The 13,096-nt window shown below is 39.0% G+C and overlaps 1 protein-coding gene across 6 annotated transcripts in view; it reads right to left on the reverse strand.

Annotated features, from left to right (window-relative positions):
• Positions 1–13,032, reverse strand: part of LOC306848347 (E1A-binding protein p400-like) — a 43,296-nt gene extending 30,264 nt beyond the window's left edge. For 5 of the 6 annotated variants that reach the window (XM_079382840.1, XM_079382838.1, XM_079382839.1 and 2 more), the window contains exons 1-13: positions 12,825–13,032; positions 9,888–11,257; positions 9,350–9,457; positions 9,055–9,139; positions 6,131–6,519; positions 5,027–5,332; positions 4,731–4,916; positions 4,384–4,524; positions 3,749–3,827; positions 3,603–3,661; positions 3,444–3,501; positions 3,276–3,365; positions 2,686–2,799 (exon numbers count right to left, since the gene is read on the reverse strand). In XM_079382840.1, coding sequence (XP_079238966.1) covers positions 2,686–2,799; positions 3,276–3,365; positions 3,444–3,501; positions 3,603–3,661; positions 3,749–3,827; positions 4,384–4,524; positions 4,731–4,916; positions 5,027–5,332; positions 6,131–6,519; positions 9,055–9,139; positions 9,350–9,457; positions 9,888–11,225 — 2,953 coding nt within the window. In that variant the 5' untranslated portion in view covers positions 11,226–11,257; positions 12,825–13,032. The remainder of the gene's footprint in view (positions 1–2,685; positions 2,800–3,275; positions 3,366–3,443; positions 3,502–3,602; positions 3,662–3,748; positions 3,828–4,383; positions 4,525–4,730; positions 4,917–5,026; positions 5,333–6,130; positions 6,520–9,054; positions 9,140–9,349; positions 9,458–9,887; positions 11,258–12,824) is intronic. The other variant, XM_079382836.1, reaches the window with a different exon arrangement.
• Between the last annotated feature and the right edge of the window lie 64 nt (positions 13,033–13,096).

Below are 13,096 nucleotides of genomic sequence, written 5' to 3' on the forward strand. Positions count from 1 at the left end.
CATTCTGAACTCTTTTGGGGTTAGTCAACACGTTTCAGCACCTACTCATTGTTCGAAATCATACTCTAGATTTAATACTGTCACATAAATTGATGTTAGTGGTGTTGGAATTCTGCAGCAAAGCGATGATATCTCAGATCATTATCTAGTCTTGTGTAAACTCCATACAGCTAAAACTGTAAATTCTACTCCTTGTTACAAGTATGGTAGAACCATCACCTCTACCACAAAAGACTGCTTTCTAAGTAATCTTCCTGATTTATCTCAATTCCTCAGCATATCCAACAGCGCAGAAAAACTTGATGTAACAGAAACTATGGACTCTCTCTTTTCTAGCACTTTAGATACAGTTGCTCCTTTACGCTTAAGGAAGATCAAAGAAAACAGTCTGACTCCATGGTATAATGAGCACATTCGCTCGCTCCTAAAGAGAGCAGCCTGGAAAATGGAGCACACCTGGAGGAAAACAAAACTAGAGGTATTTCGTATAGCTTGGCGGGAAAGTACCCTATCCTACAGAAAAGCACTAAAAACTGTTAGATCTGATTACTTTTCGTCTCTTCTAGAAGAAAACAAACATAACCCCCGGTATTTATTCAATACAGTGACTAAATTAACAAAAAATAAAGCATCAACAGGTGTTGGTAGTTCCCAAGAGCACAGCAGTAATGACATTATGAACTACTTTACTTCCAAGATCGATTCTATCAGAGATAAAATTGTAACCATGCAGCTGTCAGCTACAGTATCGCATCAGATAGTGCACTATATATCCCCTGAGGAACAATTCCACTCATTCTCTACTATAGGAGAGGAAGAATTGTATAAACTTGTTAAATCATCTAAACCAACAACATGCATGTTAGACCCTATTCCATCTAAACTACTAAAAGAACTGCTTCCAGAAGTCACAGATCCTCTTTTGGCTACTATTAATTCATCCCTGTCATTAGGATCCCCAAAACCTTCAAATTGGCTGTTATTAAGCCTCTCATTAAAAAAACCACAACTTGACCCCAAAGATCTAGTTAATTACAGACCGATCTCAAATCTCCCTTTCTGTCAAAGATACCAGAAAAGGTAGTATCCTCACAATTATATTCCTTCTTAGAGAAAAATGGTATCTTTGAGGAATTCCAGTCAGGATTTAGACCGTATCATAGTACTGAGACTGCTCTCATTCGAGTTACAAATGACCTGCTTCTATCATCTGATCGTGGTTGTATCTCTTTATTATATAAAAAATAATATACAAATATGAAAAATTAATAAACACATTTTAAAATAATAAATAGTATAATATTTTTTATATATATATATATATATATATATATATATATATATATATATATATATATATATATATATACACACACACACACACACGCACACACACATACAACAGAAATATATTAAATGAATTAAACTATAAATTTAAATTATAATAAACAAACAAATATATATTATAAAAATAGACCAAGAAACAATAAATGCATTAATCTATACATTACAATTATAGCAAATGAATAAATCATAGAAATGAAAAACTTAAAATAATGAATAAAACACAAATATAACAAATACATTCAATTATAATTAAAATGCCCCATCGGGACAAGACCACGGGAATCAGATAAGCCCTTTACACAATCTGACATGGCTGCGGTTGGAATTCAACTGCGGGTTTCGTCTGGCCGGAGGAGAACTGGCCCCCCAACTGAACCTGGTTTCTCCCAAGGTTTTTTCTCCATTCTGTCACAGAGGGTGTTTTGGGTCCTTGCCGCTGTCGCTATTTAAACTAAACTGAGCTAGACAATGACATCTCTGAATTCAATAATGAAATGCCTTTAACTGAAAATTGACTGTTTAATCTCATCATTATACATTACTGACACTCTATCCTCCAATTTGATACTGTTAAGTGCTTTGACACAATCTGTATTGTTAAAAGCGCTATATAGCCTGACATGTTACACCCCTACTCTCTCTCTATATTTTTGCATCTGTAAGGGAAGTACACACTGAATTTGAGTTTCGTGCTCAAGTTCACAGAGACGGCAGAAAGACGATCCTGTCATTATTTTACAAAAGTGCAATGTTTTGTTGTTCTTGTGAGTACACACAAATAAATGTAGAGTCTTTACAGATTTGAAATATGTTTTACTCTTATCTGTATGACCAAAAAAGTATTTTAAGAGCAAGTGAATGCATCGGCACTTCCATCTGTCATGCAGTGAGCTCGCTATATTCAGCTTAAACTCCGCACAGACACTTGAATAGTGCACATTTTTGTTAACATTAAATTGAGTGGCCATGTAAAGTTGCTGCTACTAACATATTTCAGATGAAGCCATATTTGAGGTCGATGAATGATAGGTGAGCATTTGGATGTCTTGCCCGATGTACTGTAATTACCACAAAGACAATCTGTTAACAATCCGTCCATCACAAAGTGCGTGACTTCGCCTGTGGATTTTTTTTTTCTTCTGTGACTAAGCAGCTAAAAAATTTTTGGTTGACCAAGCTTCTTCTCATTGACTAACGGTTAGTCGACTATTAGGGGGTAGCCCTACTGTGACATCAAATCAATATACTGCCCAAAGTACTGATTTATTCGAATTCTTTTGTATTTCTGGGATTTTATGGGATCTTAAGTTAGTTCTTAAGCAGTAGATGTACACAAACCTTCAGCTTCCACTCTGTCTTCATCTTCGCTCTGGCTGGAAGGCTGCGGCCACTCAAAGCCCTCTGCGTAAGCACCAGCGTACTGCTTCACCAGATCATCCAATGGCACTTCAGCTACAAGACACAAAAACAACTTACAACAGTGGCTCTGCTATATGAGTTTTCAGTGGCTGATGGCTGCTGTAATGCAGAATTATAAATAACCAAAACTTTTGCATACTGAAAACATTATAAAATTAAGTATTAGCCTGTGTACAAAATTCAATTGCATCTCAAAATCCACTAAAAACATTTATGAAATTATCAAATTGCATGAACGGATTTATTTCATATATATATATATATATGTATATATATATATATATATATATATATATATATGAAATAAATCCGTTTAACTACATAATGTTACAATAGGTTTCAAAAATTTTTGAGAAGCCATGATCAATAACCTTAAAAATGCCCAAAATAAGTATTATATAATTCAGTCTATGTCTAAACATGTAACATACTATGCTCGTACATAGTCGTACAAAAAAAAAGTATTACCGTTTAAAGACATGCCCATAAGTTTAAGATGTAAAACTTACCTTCTTTTGTTAGTGCGGCCAGCTCTGCTTTCTGATCAGCTGCCACCTCCATAGCCTCCTGCTCCTCTATTGTACTTTCCTCATCTTCAACTGCAAAACAACATCAGAGCAATCAGCAGCATGCACACAGAGAATGGTAATGAAACTATGTATAAATGCACTATGTACCTTCTACATCAGACAGCGAGGTGCTTGACTTTCTCTTGCGGGATGGGCCAGTCTCCTGCTGAAAGGGAAAAAAGGGAAGACAAATTGTCAAGTACAATCAAAGGATGAGCAGAGCAGCGATAAGGAAGGATCTTGGAGAAGTCATGGAGAAGATCTTACCCCTTTACTCTCTTTATTTGACTTCTCTCCAGATGACTGGGTCACTTTAGCACACTGGCCTGTAGCAATAAAAAGTCACTTCTGAATTAATAAACCAAGTCTGAGCATTCAGTTAAGACAGGTCAGATAACATTAATCAATCTCACCTTTACTCACAGCCTTCTGCAAGCTAAGAATTTTTTGTCGTTTGTCATAGATCTCAAAACGCAGCTTGATTTCTACAACCTGACGTAAGACAGAGAGAGAAAAAACTCTTTATGAGGAACTGATACAAACCTCCACATACAGTAGAATAACATTTGTCACAGTGTCTAAACAATGAATACTAATTTATAATAAACGATGCATTATTTTGAATCTGACACACACTGAGTGAAATGCAATGAACCCAAACACAAGTGAATCTTAAGATTCATACAAAATAATTCCTTGATTTTATTTATTTACTTTTTTACTTTTATTAAAGTATAGTCAGTATAGTCAGTGTTGTTATTGTTAACTAAAACTAAAAGTTAAAAACTATTAAATACAGTTTTTGTTAAGTGAAATAAAGCTGAAATAAAATGTAAAAAAAGTAAAAATAAAATGTAAAAAAAGATTTAAAAAAAATTGAAATGTTGCATTGGCAAGTAACTAAATTGAATTTAAGTTGAAGTACTAAAATGACTAAAACTAGAATAAAATATATAATAAAATCATACTCAAATATTAATAAATAGTATTATAATAAATACTATTATAATACTAAATTTACACTGGTATAAATGACATGTAAATGTACCTGTTCAATATTGGACCAGAAGTAGTCAACCCCACGGGCGATGGTGCTGGCAATGTGCCGCAGCCTCATCTCCTCCTCCCTCTTGTCACGTTCCCCCATCTTCTTCTGTTCAACATGGTAACGTGCACATGTGCGCACAAGCTATACAGAGAGAGATTGCTTAAATTAAAATTGAAGCTCAATTTTAGCCTGCTCTATACTGAATGGTCACTGGGACTAGAGCATATGGCCGAATACATTGAAGTTACACTTGACCGCTACATCAGTTGTACATACAATCATATATTTACATCCAATGTACATATAATCAGTTTGTAATACCATAGACTGAGTGTGAATCTTCTCACCTTCTTGGCAGCAGCCTTCTTCCAGCGCCTTTCCTGGACAAAGTCAGCAGCCATCCACTGCATCTCCTCCAGCAAGTAGTCCCAGTGGGATTTGGGCCTGCAGGTCTCCTGCAGCTTGGGTAAGCGGCTAGCTGACCACTGGCCTTCTTTACGGAGCTCTGCGATACGCTGGTGCACATGACTCTCCTACAATGACACGTTAGGCTCTTGTGTGAGATATTACAGGCAACATATACTACAAAATGTGCTACTTTAATACATACTAAAAGATCTTATTCTAATCTGAGAGTTCTCACCAGCTTGGCTTGTTCTGCTTGCTTGTCCTGAGAGCATTCCTGTGAGTTCTGCCCAACTGGACTCTGACCCAGACCGGACATTTTCAGCCCGGAGGTGCCATTCGTGGTAGCGAGTTTGGACTGGGCAGCAGGAGAGAGACTGGGGCCAGTACTGGGAGTGCGGACCGGAACAGAAGGGTGTGGGGAGGAGAGAGAGGACGGGGATGTTAGAGGAGCAGGAGACATGGAAGGGTTGGAGAGAGAGTTGGACAGCAAACGCTGGGCAGGCTGGGAAGAATCTGATCCAGGACGCACAAGTGCCACAGTCTGAAAAAGAGAGAGAGTATGAACTGTAACAAAATCTACTGTTGTGAGTAGGGCTGTGCAATATATTGAATATTCATGATATAGTCAATGATTTTGCTGTTTATATACAGTTGAATATTGTAATGATTTTATTGCACTTTTTATTTGCCTGTTATGTTTCCTAAAGAGAGTTTCATCAGACAATTTTTTTATTCTTCCTATCCAGCAGATTTTTTAATAAGGCATTTATATTGGTAAAAATATGAATTGGGAAATGTTGTTTAGTTCTGTGTATTTTTGTTGTAGTGTGTATAATTAAATTCTTTTTATATTTAATAAAAAAACCTTTAAAAGATAAGGTCACAACAATAAATGTTTTTACATTTTCCTCAGAGGGAGAAGACACTTAACACAAAGTGAAAGCATAAAGAGACTTAAACTCAATTGATCCTTTGCATCACAAATATTCTTGGAAGTCAGTTTTGCTAAATGTATTTTTTCCCTTCTTTTTAAATTATTTTAAAAAGTTTGGAAAACATCCTTTGATTATTTAAGATATTTAATATCAAGGAATATTAATATAATTAATTAATAATATATCTATATTGTCCAGCGTGTTTATTGCAACAGTATATAAAGCGTTTTCATTCTCCAAAGCAAGACAGTCCAGAAGCTAGAGTGCCAATCAGAAATTAACACACTTTTATTACTACCACCATAAGCAGAACATGCTTTTTTAAACAAGGAAGACAAATGTGGTTCAATGTGGTTAGTGAGGTTTTCTGTGGCATAGTCCTAAATGTCTTTTAGCATACTCACTGCCTGTCCAGGCTGCATGACCGACTGCTGCATCTGCTGCTGTTGCATCTGTAGGTGGAGTCCTGACGGCACCAGCTGAAGCTGTGCTTGCAGCTGCGCATGTGGGTTGACTGGAGCCAGCACGGCCCCGGCACCCTGCACCTTCACCTGGAGCTGACCACCGGCCACTGGAGCCTGCTGGTCCACCACCATGGCCTGGCCCTGGGACAGGGAGAGAGGCAGGCCAGCCATAGGGAGCCCACCCTGGGTGAGGCGGCCTGGAAGCTGTGGGGGAGGCGTGTGCAGGCTGGCGGCGTTCTGGACTGGGGGACCTTTGGACGGGTCGTATTGTTGCTGGTTCTGTTTCTGCCCACCAATCTGGACTGTTTGTGGAGTCGGGGGCATGCCTCCTGTTATGGGGGGCAAGATGAAGGCAACAGAACAGAGAGAGGAGAGAGAGATAGAGAGCAAAGAAGAGTTCCATAGAAGGAGAAAATTAAGAATTGGAAACACAATATATTGTCTTAGCTCATGTTTGTCTACAGAGACCACCCGACTGCACTGTCAATTTTTTTTTTGTAGCAATATTTTTTTTATTAGCACCCTAAAGGCCCATACTGAAAGGCCAAAATGTTGTATTTGACACTTCATACAACTCTTGATATCTGACGTAATTTTCCTTGTTTTTAGATAAAATTAAAAGAACATGTCTGAGTCATAGTTCACCTGAAAATCAGAAGAATTAAGAAATTATACTTAGCTTGAAAAATACAAAGATTGGCATTATAATTTTAACTGAAACATTATTTGTATGACAAATAAAAACATTTCTCTCCAGTTCTCATTACCTTGATGTTATATAATGTTTATTTTATAATTATTATAAAAAGATTTTATAAAGTGACTTGAATGTAATTTATTATCTTGCATAACATTTTAAAATATTTACACATTTTTGTTAATGTAAAAATTTAAAACTGCCAACAATTTGTACTGGAAAAAATATTACAGAAATTAAAATAAATCACGGTAATACAGTACAGTAATTAAGATGTTTTATTTTCACAAAAACAGTGTTGCATTCTTTACGGATCTAAAAATGTATTTTGATTGTGGGGTGCAATAGAACTCAGACACGACTTTACCCATTTGTGTTTCAACTAAACTTCTTTTGTTTTATGGATATGATGTTATGAATTACCAGCAATGTGTTACACAATGCTGGAGAAAAGGGAACATTAATGGAAAATACTGTTCGTGTCACAATGACTACATAACAAAAATCAAGGAAGATATACATGTTCTAATGAATGAAAATTAGAACTCGTAAATGTAAAAATCTAAATATTTCGTTCAATGCTTAATACTACTACTATGAAAAACAAAACTACTCATGCATTACCATTGAACTATCCATAAGTGGAAAAGTCTAGATATAAAAAAGAAACAAATTAAGGAAACAAAATAAAACAAAAACAGGAGAAGAACTCAAAAGAAAAAAAAAAAAGGCACAGAAAGGTAATGGACACGACTGAAGCACTGACACACTTCATGAACATGCACGAAGCAGGTAATGTCTGGAACATCTGCGTTAATACTTGAGCTACACAACAGCCAAGCAGAGGGTATAGCAGAGGAATGACAAGGGAAGTTTAGCACAGAAGAAGGTAAAGCCCAGCTGTAAACACTAAGTATCTCCCTCTTTTAGCATTTCATCATGAGCTAAATTACCAGCTATGTCAATTTGTCAGCTCCGAAGCCTTCTGAGGTTAATCTGCTTGATTAAGACCTTTCCTGAGCGCCACTTTCGGTTCATCACCATCAGGTCATGAAGCAATGCTATGGAAACTGAAGATGAGGGTGGGAACTGAAAACATGATGACGATAAAACGAGGAGAAACGAAAATAATTCACTAGATGAAGGGAACCAAGACTGAAAATGCATTTAGATTCCAAGTTGACAATGCAGTGAATTTAGGGAAGTGAAAGAGGAGCTTTGTAGGATCAGGAGAGATGTCAACTATAAAAACAGCTATAAAAACAACTAAACGCAAAACAAACACTATGTGAAATAGGACATCCCAGTAGACAGTTTGGGGCTTATCATCTGATGAGCCTTGGATGAAATCAGAGATGCCAATATGGCAAAGAAGAACATAAACGGATGAGGTGAATGGCTCAAGGAACTAATGAGCAAATCATAAATGGAAAAAATTTGATGTCTTCCAAATTGATCTTCAGCTGTATCTTCTGCCCAGCTGTCCCTCTGACGCTTAGAGAAAGATTTTAAATGAGGGATAAGTCTGAACGGAGTCCCAACAAGTGGATCACAACTGGTAGATGATGCTTGGAAAAAAAGGTGGGATCAACTTTGGGAACTCTGGAATGAACCCTGACCTCCAGCAGCATTGAATAACGGTCACAAGAGCGGATCTGTCCCGAGACGCAACGGCGCTCCTACCTTGCGCTGTCGGCATAAGCTGCTGGAGGGGAACGCCGGGAGATCCTAAAGGAGTTACAGCGGGGTGCTGGAATATCATCCCATGCCGACCCACTTCCATCCGGGACCTCTTAGCCTGATCTGGGATGCAAAACACACAATACCCTCAAAACGCAAAAAAAAAAAAAAAAAAACCTCCCTCCCAAAAAATTATATATAGAACAGGAAAAACCAAAAGAAGGAGAAATAACACTTGGCACATGGCAATGATGTTTGCACACCAGCAGGTAGCTGTTGGGAAGCTCTGCTCCCCGTTTTCTGCATTACAGGCTTCAAACACAGAGCTGGGAAAAGATGCTGGAATACTGAGAAAGCAGAAGCGAATTGGAAGGGGAGAAAAAAAAGAAGAACAGCAAACGGAAAAGCAGAAAACAAATGGGGGAATAAAGAAACAAATGAAAACAAAACAGACTTCCACATTTGCCCTGCGTCAACGTCGCCCTACCTGCTTGTGCCATGGCCTGCTGCCGTTTGAAAGCCTCCATGTCCACAGGGTTCGAGATGCTGCCACCTGCCACCCCGGCATGGGTCTATGAGACAGAAAACAAACCAAAGTGAGAGTCTCCTTCACACACAGCAACAACAGTACTGGTGACCTTAACTAAAGCTTGCCTGATTATGTCTAATATCACAGTTCTGTCAAACCACATAATGAAAGCACTATCATACTGAATGTTAACATTTTGTAAATGTTCTGAATGATTCCTCCTTCACATTTCTAGTAAGGATGCCTCCATCACCTGGAACTGCTGCGGAACAGAGAACGCTGCAGACACGTTGGGTGGGAGTTGTGTAGCTATAGCAACAGGAGTAACCGTCTGTCCATCCTTTCCAGTCACTACTTTCACCTGAGAGGTTGTCATAGAAACAGATGAAAGATACAAAGCCAGAGAAAAATACATCTTGACATTTCCAAATGAAAAAGAGAGCAAGAGTTCCATACAAAGAAAAGACATCACATGATGATGATTATTTTTATAATACTGATCTATTCATTTACTTAAAAATATATATTCATTAATGAATTGATATATATTTAGAGTTTTTTTGGGGGGGGTAAAGAATTTGAAAGAAATTAATACTTTTATTCAACAAGGATGCATTAAATTGATAAAAGGTGACAGTAAAAATCTGTGTGTGCTTTTAAGATTTCCCTCCACAAAAATATGGCGCAGCACAACAGCGCAAATTTGCAGATAAGAATGATTTCTGAAGGGTCATGTGACATACTTGAAAACATATTGTAGGTAAGAGCCAAATGCATTTTTTTTTTCTTACCTCATCATTGATGACTTCAGACTGCTCTTCCTCCTCCTCTTCATCTTCAAGGTCAAGATCATTTTGCCTCAGGTAGGTGAAGAGAGGCACACAGGGCTTTTTCTTGAAAGCAAGGTAGTCCATCATGTTTCCTTGCAGATGCTGCAGGAAAAAGAGCTCAATCAGGTACTCCTTAAACACCTCCTTCAGACTCTCCATCTTCTTTGCATGTTGCTCCAGACACTGCTTCCTCAACTGCGCCACTTCTGGATTTGAGGGTGCAATCTCCTCCAGCTTCTTCGGCTGCATCTTCTTCATGCTGGTGGGAGTTAGGGACTGGTTGGCGAAGCCCTGGGGAGGGTTGCTCCTGGATGGGCTGGATGGTGGGATGGCGGATGGGACCCCAAAAGAGGCCGCCGTTGGGGCCGCCACGCCAGCCACAACGCCTTGCGCTGTCTTCTCAAAAATCATGGGACGCGCTAATTGGCCTTGGATGATACTACTGATCTGAGGAGGCAGATTGGAGGTGGTGATGTGCCCAGGGCTGCCCAATGTCGGGAGAGCAGCCCCTGCCGCAACAGGGCTCTGCGGCCCCAAATGGTGTATGGTGCCCCCAGTTTGAGAGTGCGGCTGGGACAGGCGTCTTTCTCTGACAGTCCCAGGTGAGGTCAGCTGAATGGCTCCTGCTGTTGTCGGAGCCAGTTGAGCCAATCCTGTTCCATCCTGGTACATAAAATGACCACTTCCAGGTGGGCTGCCCAAGTTGATTTGCCTAACCATTATACCTGCCTCCACAAATCGCGTCGGGCTCTGACCACACACTCCCAGAGCCGAACCAGGAGCGTTCGGCCTGGGCACAGCCTGTATGGGGACCGGACTGTGCTGGGTCGGACTTTGAGACTGCATTGTCTGGGGCAAGGGTGATGTCACCACGTAAGATGAAGACCCGGGCTCGAACCTCCACTGCTGGGGCTGGTGCTGAAAGCCAGGGGATGCTGGGCTCTGCAGTGGAAGAGAGGCGAGGGTGATCTGTTGGTTCCCCTGAACCATTGGTCCCACGTTCTGTAAAGTGATGTTCATGTTCTGGCCTGTGACCGGACTCCGACTCATGATGATTTGGTAATTGGGAGACTGTGGTGCCGAGGGACTGGCGGATGGAGCAAAAGATGTCACCGGTGACTGGGGGTGATTGGCATTTGCCGGCTGTTGTTGGGTAACCGGCATGGGCTGCTGCTGCTGTTGTTGGGGCTGCTGTGGTGTTTGTTGCTGCTGCTGTTGGTCTTCTGCCTCAGATCCAGTGAGGGACTTGGATCTCTGAAGGTTCCTCTGCATATTTGGTGGGCCTCCTCCATGGTGCATTGCTTGCCACTTCAACTGTATTAAAAGACACTCTGTGGGGAGACAACAGTGCAATATTTCTACCGTGCAAATATTTCAGCTGGACAAAGATATAGAAATTCATACTAAACCTCATTTTAAAAAGTCATTAATAATTTGTAGAGACAGACCAATATATAGCTCAGGCCAATTACAGAAATAGTATACACAAAATTAAAATTTATTTACCTACTCTTATGTCATTTCAAACCGGACTAACTTTTTTTCAGATCTTCAAAACACAAATGAAGATATTTTTAATGAAACCTGAGAGACTTCTGTCCCTCCATTTAAAGTTCACTGTTCCACAACGGTTTTTAAATATGGTATGGACGCCTAAGAAACATGAGGTTTGTTCTCACAGGTCATGCAAGCATGACTGAGCTTCTGTTTACAATATTTGATGTGCTCTATGTGCAGGCTATGCGTTGATCAATGTGTATATGTGAATAATAGCTGTAAGTAAATCAATTCATCATTATAAAGCGACTGTCTCTTCAAATTAATATTGATTACTTTTACAATGTCTTTATGAACTTTTTGATGCATGAAAGTTTTTCATCCTCATATAATGACCATGTAATAAACTTAAGTGTTATTACCTCCTTGTGTCAGTTGACATCAATAATTTTTATTACATATTTTTGTTCAAAACTCAAAATATTGACGTCTAAATATCATTATCAGCTATTGAGAATAATTGTATTCAATTAGTAAATCTATCACTCATCCAAGGTGATTTACAGTGTGCTTATTACAAGAACAAGGGTCTGATCGTAGAAACTACGCAAATCTATTCCAATCTGAAGCAACAACGTTACAATGTTCACAAATCAATGAAAAAATATATCTATACATACAGCATACTGACAATTTAGCAAATATCAACTTGATTGTTGCAAAATGTAAATACATCATCGCCTGCACAAATCTTCTAAATGCGACTATAAGGCATGAGGATATTAAAATATTATAAACATCAACATCCAGATTTTGTGTAAAGCTGTTTTAAAAAAATGACCTGACCGTTCAGTACAATCAATACTGTATCGATTAGCTATTGACTGTCATCTATCACAGAAATTCACCATGGCAACAAAGGCTTTAGCTAAAACAATTACAATTACTACAAGTGCTGTTATTACATTAAATATTTTGCCACTGTCAAAAAAAAAATATGAAACAACGCAACAGAAAAACCTGACAGATTCCTGCTCTGTTTTAACCCCGTATTAACTTTTTAAGATTTTACACTAGTAATTATGGTATTATCGGGGGGTACTAATGCCCGCTGTGGAATTGACAACACGGTGTTAATTATTAGTAAAGCCCTCTCTGCTCTAAAGGCTGACTGATATAGTGAGCCACAGCCTGCTACTGCTAACAAACCCACCCACTCTCCGCTTATCAACACCTAGCTATTCTTATCCAGTGAGAACACGTTTAACATACCCGTGTGTGTTCTTTAAGTATATGTAGTGGTGTAGTTTATGCGAACATACAGAGAAGAATATGTTTGAGTTTCCGCTCGCTGAGCATTAGCTCGCCTGCTAAACACAAACATCAACACGCGCCACTTACTGGAAAATCACCGTCCCGCGCTCCGACCATCCACTGTAGCTCTATCTTGAGTCTAAATCACAAAACACCTCACAAACACAACGCTCAAAAAAACTGTTATAAGCGTTTGACAGATATTTCTCTGTGAAACATGGCGATAGACTGATTTTTTTCTTTCTTCTCTGAATACCCGGAAACAGTCGACTCAGTCCGTGACGTTTCCTTGACTGACGGGCTCTAGCCCAATCACTTCACAGAAAGAAAGCGTGACGTATGAGTGTGGGCGGGATTAT

The sequence above is a fragment of the Barbus barbus genome (assembly GCF_936440315.1).
Source record: "Barbus barbus genome assembly, chromosome: 28".
NCBI classification, from domain to species: domain Eukaryota; kingdom Metazoa; phylum Chordata; class Actinopteri; order Cypriniformes; family Cyprinidae; genus Barbus; species Barbus barbus.